This window comes from Colias philodice, chromosome 31 (assembly GCF_061535455.1).
Source record: "Colias philodice isolate Cphi_HAF_F1 chromosome 31, ilColPhil1 Martin Lab GWU primary, whole genome shotgun sequence".
In the NCBI taxonomy this organism is placed as follows: Eukaryota; Metazoa; Arthropoda; class Insecta; order Lepidoptera; family Pieridae; genus Colias; species Colias philodice.
Genome location: NC_143116.1, coordinates 2,082,524 through 2,100,477, shown reverse-complemented (window position 1 = coordinate 2,100,477; position 17,954 = coordinate 2,082,524). Strand labels below are relative to the sequence as shown.

Sequence of the window (17,954 nt, the reverse complement as noted above, 5' to 3'; positions counted from 1 at the left end):
AAATTTCGGATCGCTCCGCGCGCGGCTTGGAATGCTCGTAGCATGCGCGTGTAATGCACAATTTGCGCGTGCAAGACGTCCAAACTATGATACAAAGTGATATGATACCTTTCATGATACATTGCAGCAATGTGGACGGTGAATTCTTTCATTGCATGTTACATTGCATGTTACGTTTCACCAGTCTGGACCCGGCATTAGACTGCAAAACATGATGAACAATCTAAATATTTTGACATCTCTATGTACCCATGCTTTAAGCAAATAAATATTATTTTATTTTTATTTTTATTTTTTACATACACATACATCTATCCTCACAAACTTTCGCATTTATAATATTAGAATTTATTGTATCTATATCTGTCTGTATGTCAAAGAATTCTACTAATATTATAAACGCGAAAGCTTGTGAGGATGGATGTTTGTTATTCTTTCACGTTAAGAAAGGGGTTTTCTTTGACAACGCGGGCACATGAGTAGAATTCCGTCTTTCTACTCATGTGACGCGGGTGAAGCCGGGCGGAAATCTAGTATGGAATAAATTTACACTAACGATAACGTTACAATTTACAAATATTTAGCATGTTTGTTGTATTACACAATTGAACAGCTAAATAGCAATGCATGATTTTTTATATTGATAATCTGCACTAATATTATATCGGGAACGTTTGTCTGTTTGTCTGTTATGCTATATGTAACTCTAAACGCTTTCTAGGCTAAACATTCCGGTTTTATTGGCAACACTATATTTTAAAAGATCAAGGTTTAGACAACTTTCTCCTTATTTAGATCATTTTTTTAAGTGAAACTTCTTTAGTCGCGTTGAGAGTAAAATTTCAAGGTCGCGTCATGGCAATACCGTCACGTAATAAGGCGTACTTAGTACTATTATATTACATTTTGTGGTAAAGCGGCGATTTTGGTATCCTTGAATATTGCCAAAGTAGTTTCACTTCTGACACGTGTGCTCGGCACACAGGCTCTTCTTGTTTTAAGTAGTGTTTTATCATGTGTTTTTGAATACTAAATATCATGACCATTGTTTTAAAATATGTTAATTACGTACTGGTTATATTCATTCCTTTTTTTTAATTCTTTAAAAATTAGACACATTGACATGGTTAGAATGAGATCTGATGGGATTGATTAGAAGAAGTAGGCCAGTACTTAGGCCAGTGCTAGGGCTGCCAGAAGTCCAATAATACTAATATTATAAAGAGGAAAGGTTTGTAATTATGTGTGTATGTATGGTTTTCACGCATAGGTAAACTACTGGACCGATTTCAATGAAATTTAGCACACATATAGAGGGTAACTTGGATTAACACATAGGCTAGCTTTATCCCGGAAATCCCACGGGAACGGGAACTATGCGGGTTTTCCTTTGCAAACGCGGGAGAAGCCGCGGGCGGAAATCTAGTATTTTCAATAATCCTATCCTATCCTACTAATATAATATATACCTAATATAATAATATTATAAATGCGAAAGTTTGTGAGGATGTGTGTGTTTGTTACTCTCACGCAAATACTACTGAACCGATTCCAATGAAATTTAGCACACATATAGAGGGTAACTTAGATTAACACATAGGATAATTATAAATTATAATAATATCAAGGTTTTATCCCGGAAATCCCACGGGAACAGGAACTAGACGAGTTTTTCTTTGAAAACGCGGGCGAAGCCGCGGGCGGAAATCTAGTAATTCTATAAGTGGCATGTGGCAACCCTACGCGTCGATAATTGGTACTAATACCCGCATGTAACTAGTTGCTTTGCCATAAAAATAATTATATCTAAGTAAATTTTATTTGATTTTTAATCGATTGAAATTGGTTCAGTCATATCGATCGATCGACTTAAAAAACTTTATAAGAAATTTGATATAAAAGTTATTTGTGTTTTAATAATATTATTATAGATAATTTTAATAAAAAACTAAAATAATCAAAACTGGCCGATTATTTCCGGTACATACATAAAAATTCTTACAATCTAAATAGCACTTGTAACAAATTACTATCGAACTTCATTTAATAATTAAAAGAATTTAATAATTGAAAGATAAAATATTATAATTTAAAAATAAATTTAAAAAATATGAGTTAGTACACAATGATTAAATACAACAAAGGTACTATAAAACAATAAAGCAGCAAACAAAGAAAGCAAGTTCAAAGTCCTTCAATCTGTTTGATAAACTTACTCATCACGCGACAAAAATAAATTGGGGACGGACATCGTCGCGGGAGCACGCTTGATAATACCGAGCTAATATCAAGCGATATACTCGTGCCAGTCGACCGCAAACCGTCACCATGTTCGTACAAGAGTTTAAACTATATGAGAACATATTCATCGAAACTAACGTACAATCTCCCAACTACGATGGCGTGATCGTGATTCTGTACCCGCAAGAAATGAATGTGGGACTTCCGAGGCATATAGAAAGCTTCATTGACAATATTGGGAAACTCGACAAGCATATACATAAAACGCAAACTGTGTGGAATTGTGATTATGTGTCTGGAAGCCGGTTGGTGTTGACTCCGATAAGTAAAGTCACACCGTATCATGATGTGAGCGTGATTAAAGAAGCTGCGAAGAAGGGGATGATTCGTGCGCTGGATGCAGGTATGAAGAAACCTTTATTCGTTATAAAGAACGTGGTTAATTTCCCTGATGGGCAGTTAGTTGGGATCTTAGGTGCTCTAGAAGCACTATACATGCCGCTGCAAATAAGAGAGCATAAAGATACTAAAAACTTCATTCACATCGGCTTCCATTCTGATGAGGTTACCTCGGATGCATTTGAAAGAATCGTGAGAAACGCCCTCGCCTTGGAAAGATCCAGAATTTTCGCTAGAGACATAGCTGGAGGCGACCCTGAAAGGATGGCACCAGCTAAAATAGTGGAATACGTGAAACATTCCTTCGCTGGTGACACGAATATTACAATCAATGTGATCGATAATTTGGAAACAATTGCTAAGGAATATCCGCTTTTAGCGGCTGTATCAAGAGCGGCTAATAACATTGACAGACACAAGTGCAGAGTTGTTGAAATTCACTATAATTCATCTAATCCAAGTCGAGTTACTGAGACCCTCATGTTGGTTGGTAAGGGAGTGACTCACGATACTGGTGGTTCTGACGTCAAGATTTCTGGCAAAATGGCCGGTATGTCAAGAGATAAGAGTGGAGCGGCGGCTGTAGCTGGATTCTTGAAGGCTTGTTCGATTCTAAAACCACCGCATTTGAAGGTTATTGGTGTATTATGTCTATGCAGAAATTCGATAGGTGAAGATGCGTATGTGGCTGATGAGTTACTAGTATCGAGAAGCGGAAAAACAGTTAGAGTGACCAATACAGACGCGGAGGGAAGATTGGCAATGGCAGATTCAGTTTTCAAATGCGCTGAATTAGCAGCTAATGAATTAAACCCACATATATATACTATAGCTACGTTGACAGGGCATGCAGCAGCGTGCTACGGTAGATATTCAGCTGCTATGGACAATCACAGCGCAAAAGCCACCAACCATTCAAGCAAATTACAATTCAGTGGTTCCAGGATGGCAGAAGGCATTGAAATTTCGACGGTCCGGGCGGAGGATCTTGCTGTAAACTTGGGTAAATGTAAAGGAGATGACCTTGTACAGTATGATACGGATGCAAAGAGTCGTAATCATCAATTGGCTGCTGGATTTTTGATCAAAGTGGGCGGATTGGAAGAGAATAACATTAAATACACGCATTTAGATATTGCTGGCGGCGCTGGTTCTCTACCAGACGAGCCAACCGCTGTACCAATTTTGACCTTATGCCATGCACATAAGGTGCTCATTTAAGTGTCCTGTTCTGTGAAGCGGTTATCAATTTTGTATTGTACATAAAAATGTATATAAACATGTGTTACGCATTTATTTAATAAATAATTATTGCTTTATTTTCATGACGTGTTATTATCAATTATTTCTCTATAACTATATATGTGAATAAGTCACGTATTATATTGTTTTGTAATTGCTAATATTATAATGATTATACATGAAATTATTTGTGTTGTAACAACAGGCTATGACTGAAATACAGTGGTGAAAGTACTGGCTTTTGGTCATTGTTTGCATACGCCTTTTCGTGGTAAACAGTTTTTACAACGTATAAATAAATATTCTATTCTATTCTCAATCTGAATGGTATTATCACAAAACAATTTAAACACAGTCTAACTTTAAACCTTATCTGTCACTTTAATAGTTGTCTATGTGAAATACGACAAAACCAGATTATAGAGAACCCGCGCGTCTATAGTTTTTTGTGGTGAGACAGCAATTTTTTAACATACAACTATTATTTTGCACACCACTCAACGGGAAGCGTGTGCGTGTGTTCTATTCTCGAAAGACCGTGTTGTGGCAAACTGTCAATTCCACGACCTAAGTCCACGACACACAATTATTGAAATACATATGATTGAAATTTTAAGATTATGTTTAATTAAACTTTAACAATTATTTAATGATTATAAGTAGGTACTTATTTATCTTTTGTTTTTTTTCAACAGTGATATTATGATAAAATCACCTTCATTGGGAACCAATCATTTAAATTTTATCTTAATTATGAAATTATCGTACTGTTTACGATTACGAAATTTTATAAATACTTATAGATATTAATTTTTAGGGTTCCGTACCCAAAGGGTAAAACGGGACCTTATTATTAAGCCTCCGCCGTCTGTCTGTATCCAGGCTGTATCTCATAAACCGTGATAGCTAGAAAGCTGAAATTTTCACAAATGTATTTCCGTTGCCGCTATATCAACAAATACTAAAAATAAAAAATAAAATATTAAGGGGGGTGCGATATTAATATTTTATTAATACAATAAACGTGTCTTTTTCGTATTTTTTTGCTTGATAGTAAGGAACCCTTCATGCGCGAGTCCGACTCGCACTTGGCCGGTTTTTTATCTTAAATATAGGTATAAAATGATTAACGTATCGTTATTTATCTTATGTACTGATAATGTATCATATAGCAACAAAATTATCTTGATAAATGATATTAAATGGATTACAATGTTTGTTTTTTCCCCTAATAATTAATTTTATAAAGTTAGTAGGTTTTCGCTCGCTTCGCTCGGTTTTACTTTGCGTTACTGCTCGATAGTTGCTTATATTAGGTACTAGCCTAAGCACCTTCCTTGTACCTTAAAAAACACGTCAACACGAGTGGCGGAGTTGGTCAGGCATCCGCCCTGAGCGCCCGCCGAAAGGATGCGGGTTCAAGTCCCGCCTCCAGATCGAATTTTTTCTATCTTCTTCTTCTTCTTCTTCTTTATAAATAAAAATGAATCGCAAAATGTGTTGGTAAGTGCATAACTCGAGAACGGCTGAACCGATTTCGATAATTCTTTTTTTATTATATTCCTTGAAGTACGAGGATGGTTCTTATGTAGAGAAAACGTAAACATGTACCACGGGCGAAGCCGGGGCGGACCGCTAGTTATTTATAAATTTATACACGTCAACAAAATAGCCGACTGGTCGAGCCGATGGAACATTTGTTTTAAACAACACACTTTACAAGCTAACACGGTCTAATTATGTTTAAAATAATTTAAATGCTGTTATAGTAGTTCGATTTACATATTTTTTAAATCACCCACAGACATACATTGTGTGTGAAATCACCCATAAGGTAAAATAAATTCTCATTAAATTAAAGACAAAAATATTTAAAAAATACATGTGTCACTCGAGGACTGCCGCGGTAAAGTTATTGTATAGCATCGCATCGCTGTGCCGGTTGGAGTGGGGGGTGTTAGGTTTTTTCGTTACGGAACTTTTACATTCGAACGCCACGCTCAAAGTCTGAGATAAAAGCTATCAGCTATGCAATAGCACACCCCGGAAACTCCATACAAAATTATCGTTTTGACAGTCACACTGCAGAGACTGCAAATGTGTGAGTTAACGCTTTATGGTTGGCACATATTTTGTGACTAACGTAAAAAAAAATTCGCGTTTTTCTGATGAAATACATCCGTAAACAGCACAATATCTAACCATTTTCTACGAAAAACGATAATCACAAATCCAAAATAATAAAATTACTGTAAGTCAATTTGATTAATGTTGTCAATCTTCGTTGCGTATCGTCCTTGCAGAAAAATGCGGACCATTTATAGCATGATCGTGCGGGGTGAGGTAAGTGTTTAATTTTGGCGGGAGGCGGAGAGTGTCCGTTCTGTAGCGTTTAGCTACTATTATATTGTATTCTGTGGCAATAGCTTAAACATTAATAAAGAATTTATAAAAATAGGTTGATAGCACAATATTTTAATTGTGGCAAAACCTATTTTGATTCTTGTGCAATTTGTAGATCGATCCTTAAATATGATGACGGTGACCATCAAGCGACGCATGTAACTAACAGATAGGCAGACAAACTGAGTTAAACTTGCATTTATTTTTATAAATACTTATATAGAAACAAGAGGCCCGCCCCGGCTTCGCCCGTGGTACATATTTCGCAATAAAAGGTAGCCTATATGTCCTTTTTCGGGTATCAAAATATCTCCATACCAAATTTCATGCAAATTGTTTCAGTAGTTTAGGCGTGATTGAGTAACAGACAGACAGACAGAGTTACTTTCGCATTTATAATATTAGTATGGATTAAAGGATATATTTTTACTTAGATTATATAGAAAGTAAAGGACGAAGGTTTAATTTTAATTAAATTAATATCACTATTCACTAAGAGCTGATTTTTCAATCCGATTTTAAATCAATCATTGGTTAAAACTTATCCGACCAATAAATGATGACACATTGATATAAAAATACCACCTGTAAAATATATTATATATCTATAGATGGGCAATTAGAATACATTTTTGAAATGTTTATTCGACGAATAAGTTTTAACTAAGAATTTGAAAAATCAGCCCTAAATTATACATATAATAAGTGTCACGGTATAAGTACCAATGTTATATTTTAAAATACTACATTATAAAAAAATGTTGTGTGGTTTTATGAAACCACGGTAAAAGTGAAACTGTTCGAACGGTTCCGAACACTGCTTTGTGTAGCGCATGTCGCGTGACGGTCGGCTGCCGAGTAGGTCAAAAAGTTTGAGACGATGTGATAAAAGTTTCACTTTAAAAATAAAACCCTCTATCATGTCTTTCACAGGTTACATGGACCTATTCACAAAGGACAAAAAGCTACCGCCAGAGTTGAGATCGCTAGCGTATGACGTAAACAGTGTAACACATTTCAGCGAGAGAGACTTTAGTAAGAATGGACATAAGACTATTATTTTTAAGGTGCGTTTATTATTTAAATACTAAATCGTCCTATATAGTGTTTTTCTTTCTGCTAATATTGTAAGCGGGGTAGGAAGATAGAAATTTTAATCTACACTAATATTATAAAGCTGAAGTGTTTGTTTGTTTGTTTGAACGCGCTAATCTCGAGAACTGCTGGTCCGATTTGAAAAATTCTTTCAGTGTTTGATAGCCCATTTATCGAGGAAGGGTACTTACATATCATCACGCTAAGACCAACAGGAGCGGAGCCCGCCGTTAAAGCCGTTAAAGTCTGTGAGTACGGACTTTCACGATACTTGGCAATGCTGTAGCTTTTAGCCGAGATATCATAAATTACACAATACAATTTAAACTATCCTGCAAAAAACTAATCAGTAATTTTATAGGGAATTAATGTCTATATCGTATGTATAGATAGTTAAAATTATTTACATAGAGAAAGACTTTATAACCATTGAAATGCCATTTCAGGATCGTAATACAAAACAAAACCGTATCGGCCTATCACCAACGGACATCCGTAAAATAGAAATAGTATACGGTGAAGAGTGTAGAAAACGCGATCGTCAGGCAAAAATAGATTTATGCAAGCAATACCCAGGTGTAGTTCGCAAAAAACGAGATCTAGAAAATGCTAGAAGCCTCAGAGTAAACCCAGATATAACACCACCTCCAGAAAATGTAACTATAATATCTCAAAGTATAAAAGATTTGGGTATAGTTAATGAATTAGAAAATATCGTTAAAGACATATATAAGTTGACAGCATTGGCTCTTGATAACGCTAGGAGAAAATATTGCAACGAAACGAAAGAAATATTACGATCAGATAAAAAATCTGGTATAGATACTAAACCAGATATATTTGGGATTATAGAACTTATAACAGAATACACTAAAAACATAGTAGATGATGCTATGGGGAATTTGACGCAATTCTGTGAAGAGTCAGAATCAGTTGATAGATTCTTTAGATCTAGATGTGGCTGGTATAACAGTAATAATAATAGATGTCCCCAATATTTTAAATCTACGAAATCAGGAAGGGTTAAATATTCAACTCAACACAGACCGGTATACCATCAATCTACTAAACATGAAGGGAGAGCGGTTGTTTATAATTATGATCATTCTGGCTTGAGAAATGGGTCTATAATAAACGGCACAGTTAATAAAATTGGACAGAAAATCAATGTAACCGATGCAAATAGCAGAGACAATAAAAATAATAGACTAAGGAGGAGTGTTGCCAGTGTAACCGAGGCATCTACAGATGATAAAAATGATCGACAAAAGAGGAGTGTTGCCAGTGTAACCCAGGCATCTTTAATAGATAATAAAACTAAAAGACCTGAAATAAATGTTGCCATTGAAACAGATTATGTGACAGACCTAACTGTCAATGTCAATGCCACAGATGATGTAAAAATACAGACTGATGAAATACAGACGGAAAATAATTCGAAAGATATTTTGCGTATGGCAACAACTGTTCACGGTCAGAAGGGGATTAATTATGCTCCAATTATGAGGAGAAATGCGAAAAAATATAGGTAAGATATTTCTTGATTAAATGTTGATGTGATTGTGGTGTTTTTTATTTCCACCTTAGATTTCCACCAATCCGAACTTAATTGTATTTATTTAACATAAAAATTATGTTTTTTATTTTGCAAAGGAGATGTATGATATGGGAACGAAAACACCCCAATCTCCCATATTTCAAAGCTTTTTAAAGATTAGGTACTTACACATTTTTGTTACGATTTAAAGCTACATTTGCATATATAGTAGGTAGTTAAGTAATGTAAAAAAAATGTATATTTTAAGCCAGATAAACCATTGATATAATAGATTCTTCTTCATTTTTTTTTTGAACTTGAGACACAGAATACTTAATAGTAGCTATAACGCTAACTGAGATGTAAAGTCTGGCAGTAAACAACAAAGTTTGTCGGTATTAGACGGAAGGAAACTCATTCTAGGCGCCAGTACTTTTGTATTATGTTAATTATTTAATGATATACAAAAAGTACATAAAAAAAATCTTTATTATTAAAGAACAGATGGTGGCAACGCAGGTTAAGATAGCTATAGTAATTAGTACCTAATTTACATCATTGTTAATCGATAAGATAAACGGCCTTTTTGTTTTGAAGCCTTATATCACAGTTGTATTGTAATGAGTAGGTATAATATTGAAGGAAACAGATGAAGCAACTGCTAAGTAGTTCTGCCTTAAGTCACTTAAGTCTTAAGGGGATAAAAAATGTAGCCTGATTCATTCCATCATACACAATTTTTTAAATAATATCTCTGTAAATCGAATTTCAAGGTTTATATAAAAAAAATACGAAATATACGTTTTAGGTACGTTTTGAGCCAATTTTGTTTGAATATTAAATTATTGCACGCCTCATAAGCGAAGCGTTGAGGTGGGTACTACTGTCACTTCGCGCAAAACATCTGATTTTTCAAACTTAAAATGTCTTTATGTATCATACATTGCACTTGTAAGATAATACATACACACACATATTAAGAAAAAACACTATTTTTAACGTTCATGATATTTTTGATGTCATTTTTGTTATTTAAACTAGTTAAAAAACAGTTTAAAAAAGTTCTGTCTTGGACGTCCGTGTGTCTGTATGTGCGGATCCTTTTTCTTGTTAACACGATAGCGACCGAAATACTTTACTAATCGAGTCTTTTTTTTTCTCTTACGCTTGAGTATGCTCAGGAATAGAACCCTTTCATTTTTCAGGGTCTGATTCGATGTGGTTTAATTGTTATTAAATAAACAAAACTTGCGTGCACTTTTGGATTTTCCAAATTTTGTTCTATTATTCCAAATTATATAAAGTAAAAAAAATTTTTTTCAATAAAAAATATTTTTTGCTCATTCCCGCTTACAATATTTCAAGAATGAGGACTACACGACAAAAAATGAAAAGTCATGAACAAAATTTACCAAGAAAGAGGCATAAAACTAAAGTTTCTTATGAAGATCAGAACGGAAACATGGATGATATGCAATCTGAAGAAGAGGAAATTAGAAATAGAGAAAGGTAAAGTATGAGTTTTGTATGTAGAATATTTTCCTAGCAGTAACCATGATACTACTTGTGCAGGTATAAGACTCTGTCTCTAAGCAAAAATCTAAAAAAGGGTACTTTGAACCATCCCTACAGTACCTTCCAGTTTTCCTGGAAGAGATCACTTCTAAGTGATAAGGCCGCCTAATAAACTATCTACCTACTGTTTTTTTGTTTTGTATAAATAAGCAATAAGTTTCCCATGTATAGTTTTATTAAAGAGTAAATAAATAAATAAATAAACCTTAGCTCACCCCCCACGCTTGAGGACGTTCGATATGATCATCTTGTCATGGAATAACTGTAGCGATTTTCAAAACTACACGATTTATTTCCGCTAATTTTACTCATTCTCTCGGACTACATGGGGAGACGTCAAATTATGAAATGGAAAATTCGATGTGCCGGCAACATTAGATATGAATTATATAAAGCTTTTACTTAGAAAAATTGATATAATTTAATCTGTGATTTAATTATGAGATTCATAGCATTTAGATGCTTTATAAATGTAAAACTTTTCAAAGAATAGAAAAAAATTCAAGCACGAGGCGAGATTCGAAACCGCGTCTTTCGCCATACCTTGGCAACGCTTAGCCCGATCAAAAAATGAAAAGTCTGAAATCTGATATTTTTTCAATAATTTACGATTTTAGGGAAGTAAAAACCATTTTCTAGTAACATTTATATCATACAGTTTTCTTTCAGACCGCGAAAACCAAAAATAAGAAAGGAAAGTGCTCTACCAAAGATTGTTAAACTTTCAAAAGAAAACAAAGAATTTTATAAAGAACGAAAATGGCCTGACAGAATAGTTAGGTATATTATAGTAGAAGATCCCAGGTGTAAGTATAATTATGTACCTACAAGTACATACGAGTACTACTATTGCGAGCGCAGTTTCGCTCCTTTTGTAGAAAACTTAAAAAAATATTATTTAATAAAACTGATCAATTGACTTCCTGAAGAACGTCTTTATTTAAGGGAATATAAAGGGAAGGCATAAGTTTTCAAATAATAAAAAAAATTATCAAAAACGGTAATTCGGAGGTAAAAACCAACTAGGGTCGAATTGAAAATATCCTTTTTTTAAATTAGTTGAAAAAACGCATGAAATCCGTTACGTTACACTTCTGACGCGTGTGCTCGGCACATATTCTTTTTTTATACAATGGAAATAAAAAGATGATTTCTACAGACGACACACAAGACATGCGTGCTCGCTTGTCGGAAGTCAGTGAGATACTGAAGAACAAAACTTGTGTCCGCTTACAAGAGATCACTGAAGAGCAAGCTGAGAGTGTATCAGACTATCTCGTTCTAGATACAAGCCCGGATTACGTGACTGGACGGGTGGGAGGGAGACAGGTATAGTTTTGTGTGTTTCGCCTCAGAATAATAATAGTAGTAGTAGTAGTAGTGGTTTAAAAAAAAATAATTAGTAGCTAGGTTTCGCTTTGGTTTTGGTAAGAACCTTCTTATTTTGTGTTTTTGGTGTTGTTAAATTTTCAGTCAGATTTGTAAATTAGCTGTTTTGTTTTTAACCGACTTCAAAAAAAAGGAGGAGGTTATCAATTCGGCCGGTATGTTTTTTTTTTTTTTTTTTTTTTTATGTATGTACACCGATTACTCCGAGGTTTCTGAACCGATTTACGTGATTCTTTTTTTGTTGGATGCGGGATGGTGTCGAATTGGTCCCATAAAAATTTTATTCGGATAGGCCCAGTAGTTTTTATTTTATAAGCATTTTTGTCTGTATTTGTAAATGTTGCAAGTGCAAGTTTGAAGTCGGTTGTTTTTAACGCAGTTATCACTTGTTTAGGTAATGCACGTATGTAGTAGGTATATGGTAAAAGTAAGTTTTTCGTAATAAGTAGCTTTTTTTATTTAACTTCAAAATCGACACTATGAAAGTAAGTATCGTTATTTATTATTTTATTCTGTTGTTATTGTTATCTTTATGCGAGCGAGTAAATGTATCTCGTGTTGTGATCTTGACAATAAATGTGTTTTATTATTAACTAGCTAAAAAACCCGGCTTCGCCCGGGAGTTGATATGAGATGACGTGGTAGAGTCGAAATAAAAAAATAAACTATGACGTAAAAAGTAAAAAAAAAATTTATTGAAAACGTTTTCTCATTATTTACAATACTTGTTTATAAACAACATTTTTCATTTTATTGTCCGGAGTATATATACATAAATTTTTCGGATTTCCTACTCTTGAAGCAAGCTACATATAGCTGACCGTGAGAGAAGCAGGATTCTTTGAGGTTAATGCCACAATATTTTAAAGTTTGTCCTTGCGCTTTGTTAATTGTAAAACTAAAGGTTAATTTTATTGGAAACTACAGTCTTTTAAATTGAAATGGCAATTCCGAAGAGATCAGTGGTATTCTAGGTATAAATACTGTCTGTCCTTTGGTCTTTCCAGAAATAAGTTCAGCTTCAATGATATTATTCGATAGCTGTTTTACGATCATTCTAGTTCCATTACATAATTTTGGGGAGTTGAGATTTCTGAGTAGTATGATTGGAGTTCCAATTTTCAGACGAAGGCAGTGTAATGGCATTCCTGGTACTTGTAAAGAGTTTAGAAATTCAGTGAGGAAGTTGACACTTTCTTCAATAGATACCATCGTGTCGATCGATTTATATATTTTCTCTTCATCAGGTATTTTCTTCAGAATATTAAAATTGATATCGTCAACAATATTATTTTTAGTGGCCAAAATTGCTCTTTGAAATAACCACTCTGCATTAGTATAGTTCTGAATAATATTTGGATAAATTTTGTCGATTAGTTCGTCTTCAGTAGTGGCTATATTACAGAAATCACTGTTAAGTTCAATGAGGCCGGTCGTTTGGTCAGTAGGATATGTACCTTCGCCGATTTGTAAAAGTATTTTAGCAAATTGTGCTGTTGTTTCATCTCTTGATAATTCAACTCTCATGATTTTTGTTAATTGCAGTATTTGGACTTGTAGCCAGAGATGTGATTTTTTCAAGCATGCATTGATATCGTCTTCTGATGTTGTCTTGGGAATAACTGGAAGTGTTTGTCGAAAATCTCCTGAGAGTATGAGTGAACTGACTATAGAACTGACTCCTCCCATTATTTCAGAGTTTTTTCGCAATTCTTGTAATGTTCTGTCCATGGCTTCTATAAATTTTTTATGGGCCATGGTGCATTCATCCCAGATGAAAATTTTAGCTTGGTTTAGAATTTACCACGTCCAGATTTTCCTGAAATTTTACATACCGGGAATTGTTGTTCGGCTATATTCAATGGTAGTTGTAAGGCAGAATGGGCAGATCGTCCTCCTTCCATAAGTGTGGCTGCAATGCCAGATGATGCTAATGCCAGTGCGATGAGTTTTTTAGCACGTATTTCCGCCAGTATTAGATTTATGAGAAACGTTTTACCGGTGCCTCCTGGTGCGTCCAAGTAAATAATTCCACCAATATCGTTATTTATCCGGCTCATTATAACGTCGTAAACTTTTTTTTTATTGTCATTGAGAGTTGTGAGCATTGTATTCAAGTAGTTGATTGATGTTGTAACTTTTTTCCTTCATAATTTCGTAGTTTAGCACACTAAAAGCATTTCTTTGTGGTGCTGGCATTCCAAGTTCTACTTAGGCTTGATTATTTATTGCTAAACATTTATCTTCTAAGCGAATGCGTGTTTCATTGAAGATCTCGTCATTGAATTCTATAGTCAGTTCAGGATTAGCTTGTCGGACTTGGTACAATATATCATCACTCATACTCCTTTTGAAAGAGTCCCATAGCTGTTTTGGGTTTGATGGGTTACATGTTGTTAATATTATAGGGAAATTTCACGAAAAAAACCCACAAATAACTTATTTCTATTTCGTTTCAAAATCGAGAGTTAATTAAACACACTATTAAAAATACTCACACGTGATACTTCTAAATAAAGGCTCACAGATAACTTCTCTTATTTTCGTTTTGAAATCGCTCGATTCGCTGTTCAAATTAAACTAACTCTGGTGAGCGACACCGGGCTCTTATATATTCAGAGAGCTAGGCTCTAGAATATTCGAGAAAATTTGAAAATATTTTCTCTCTCACACCTTCTAGAGTATTCTGGTCACTATCGTCCGCCATAATAAAAGGTTCTATAGCGGTAGCATTTGTACTAAAAGCGCGAAATTTTAAAACCTAAATTTTTTAAGGTTTTGAGAACTAATTTGGATAACTAAAATTATGTCGCTTTAACTCCAAAATATAAGTTAGCTAATGACGTACAAATACACAAAATTTAATAACTTTATTATAGCAACAAATTAAATTTAAGACTTTATTGAAATTTGCTCGCAACGCTTTTGGAAATGCAACCCAAACAATCGTTGTCCTGAATGAAGTTCAAATATTCGATAACAGATGGCGCCACTATGTAGGGTTGGAAAGTTCCTTATATCTTTAGAAACACGCCCTTAGATTAAAACGGGAACTTTCTAGCTTCTGTAGCGGTAGCGTATGTAGTAAAGGCGCGAAATTTAAAAACCTAAATTTTTTAATATTTTGAGAATTAATTTGGATAACTAAAATTATGTCGCTTTAACTCCAAAATATACGTTAAATAATGACGTATAAATACACAAAATTTAAATTTAAGATTTTATTGAAATTGGAATTTTAAATTTCGCGCCACTACTACACATGCTGCAATGGCTCACAACTATGGAGACTACACACTATGTCTATTGGAGTGTAATATAGTCTCCGAAGTTCAAATATTCGATAACAGATGGCGCCACTGCACTTAATTTCCAAGTTGAATGGTCGGAAAGTCCCTTATATCTTTAAAAACATGCCCTTTAGATTAAAACGGGAACTTTCTTGTTCGAGGGGGGATAAAGGGCTATCACACCACATAAGTCCCTTTATCGTGTCGGGACTCCTTTTTAAGTTTTATCGGCACGCACATTTTATCGACTTAGTTTTATTATATATATATAGATATAGATATTGTAGAAAGAATAACACTTCCAGACTGACGTAAAAAACCGACCTTAATAAGATTGTTTGGAAGAGATTACTAGCATGTGATAAGTCTGACTATTGTTCCAATCGTCGGGCTTTAACCTATATCCGAATAATACATTTAATTTCTAAATTTAAGGCAAAAAACAGGTCTAATAACCGGTCCACCGCTGTATATTTTAGTTTTGAATCAAGAATGCAATATAATTTCATTATTTATTTAAAAATTACTCTCCTTAACGTAAATAGAATTAGTTTCAGTATGATGTTTTGTGACATTTAATTAAAAAAGTTAATATTATGTTCGTTTTGCTTGTTAAATTTGATAATTTTCATGCAAAATTTCCTTATTTTCACCGCGTTAAGTTAACAACTTACAAACAAATAAAAAAATAATAATGAGTTAAATCGGATCAGCAAAGGAAGTTAAAATTGGAAGAAACTGCAAAAACATTAATTTTGATCATTATCACCAAAGCATAAGGTTTCATTTACATTACAAAATATTCGTATTTCAAACCTTCCGTCATTGCAAATAGAAAATTGCTACAATAATTTTTATATAAGTACAGGTAAATTAGCTTGGAGAAATTTTTGCGTTTGTAGTAGTGTATGGTCAGCAAATAAAATAAAACAACATTTTATTTTTAGTTTTTATTTTATATGTATACATATAAGGGATTTTAAATTAAACTATATGTGTTTCTCCTCTGAAAAAGATGAGACTTTATTTTAATATTTGCACATTTAACATATATATAACTTTTACATTAACAATGTTACTAAAATGAAAAATTTACTAACCTGAAAAAGAAACGACATTTAAAGTTTAATTCTTTAGTTTGAGAAGTCAAAGGCTTGCCTCGACCATGTTTTAACACTGGAGCCATATTGAATTAACAATATAAAGTTACAACACTTACACACAAATTAAACACTAGTTATGGCCCTGCCTTCATACAAAACTGCTGAATACGCCGTTCGCACGGGAATAGAATGTGGATGCGATTTCCCTTAGTTAGCATCCAAGCTTACGTCTTTATAATTATTAAACTGTATAAATTCATTCTTTAACTCCGGTCTGCATCGTGCAGACATGGGTGTAAAAGTCTCATTTTAGCTATTAAATGTAGTTTTTAAGTACATCTGAGTTTTCATTTGGGGCCTCCGGCTGCGGGACATGTAATTCACTTCAACAAATATTATAACAATAATAACAAATAATAACAACAATCAACAAATACAAAATTTATCAATTAAAATACGTACATAATAATTATAATTTTTGAATGAAATGTGTGCTTTATGTTCTAACGGTACCAAACGACTGCACGTGGCACCTGCGGACAGCGTAAACTGGTTTATTCTGGTTTTGTGCGTGTTTCCACTTTCCACTATCAAGTGACGATTTATTTATTTGTTTTGTTTCGTAATTATTATGGTCAAATATTAATTATGAAACAAATTATTATGGACACGATATTTTATTGTTTCACGGTAGTCGCCTTGTCGTTTGCTCAAGGACGTAAAATTGAATGATATATTTTTTTTTATAAAGTCAAAACCATTTTCTTTCAAATAAAAACTTGTTTTTATTGAAAACAATGTTAGGATATCGAAACATTTTTGTATAGGCCAGAACGATATAGTGGAAACGCGCTCTAAGATCTGAGTAATATACACACCACTACATATGCAAAAATTTCTCCAAGCTAATTTACCTGTAACTTCATATTAAATTACATTCAATCTAAAATAATACTTAAATCCAAAGCAATAAGGTCCAACAATTTATCAATCAGATCCCTCTTAAATTACAATTTGAATTTGAGACAAGTATCTATTATTTATTTAAAAGATATCTTGTAAACAACATTTCCTCAGAGCAATTAGGTTTATTGCTCTGAGAACATTTCAATTTGCCGCCATATTCTCGTGAAGTAAACAAGGATGGACATAGTGAGCTAGAAAGAGACGAACATACATTTGACGTCAGAATTACCTGACGTTTAATGACATGCGTAGTGGTGGTAGGGAGGTTTGGGATGCCATATTTAAAAATAAATCCGGACTTTAGGGAAAAATTGTATTTGTAGGATACTTGTTGGTTTTGTAGCGTAGATTGTGAATACGATTTTAATTCGTTATTATTTAACGGTAGTATTCACTAATGTGTGTTAGATTTTTATTTATTACGATTGATGGTAGGTTTGATGATAATTTGACCGCCTCCTCGGTACAGTGGTTGACGCGTGAGCGTAGAACCGAGGGGTCCTGGGTTCGATTCCCGGTGGAGACGAAAAAAAAAATGTCTCGGTCTGGCAGGACACAGAAAGCTGATCACCTACTTGTCCCTAAAGAAAAATCGATCAGTGAAACAGATGTATGAATAATACATCTGCCCCCTACCCCACTACGGGGACACGGGACTTCACTTTTGATGATAATTTAGAATATTAAATAATTATAAATGTTAATCACAGTAAA

General features: G+C 33.9%; 2 protein-coding genes across 2 annotated transcripts in view; both read left to right on the top strand.

The window, feature by feature from the left end:
- Positions 1 to 17,954, top strand: part of LOC149475089 (uncharacterized) — a 35,192-nt gene that overhangs the window by 5,556 nt on the left and 11,682 nt on the right. Inside the window, exons 3-7 of the mRNA XM_089713727.1 lie at positions 7,219 to 7,352; positions 7,827 to 8,908; positions 10,283 to 10,426; positions 11,162 to 11,298; positions 11,652 to 11,821. Coding sequence (XP_089569853.1) covers positions 7,219 to 7,352; positions 7,827 to 8,908; positions 10,283 to 10,426; positions 11,162 to 11,298; positions 11,652 to 11,821 — 1,667 coding nt within the window. The remainder of the gene's footprint in view (positions 1 to 7,218; positions 7,353 to 7,826; positions 8,909 to 10,282; positions 10,427 to 11,161; positions 11,299 to 11,651; positions 11,822 to 17,954) is intronic.
- On the top strand, positions 2,225 to 4,212 carry Dip-B (Dipeptidase B). The gene has a single exon (XM_089713780.1). It carries the CDS (start codon positions 2,329 to 2,331, stop codon positions 3,859 to 3,861), a length of 1,533 nt encoding a protein of 510 aa, XP_089569906.1. The 5' UTR covers positions 2,225 to 2,328; the 3' UTR covers positions 3,862 to 4,212.

Bases quoted from the DNA above. Each gene is read 5' to 3' on its own strand.
- Dip-B (XM_089713780.1), top strand. From the start codon at position 2,329: ATGTTCGTACAAGAGTTTAAACTATATGAGAACATATTCATCGAAACT.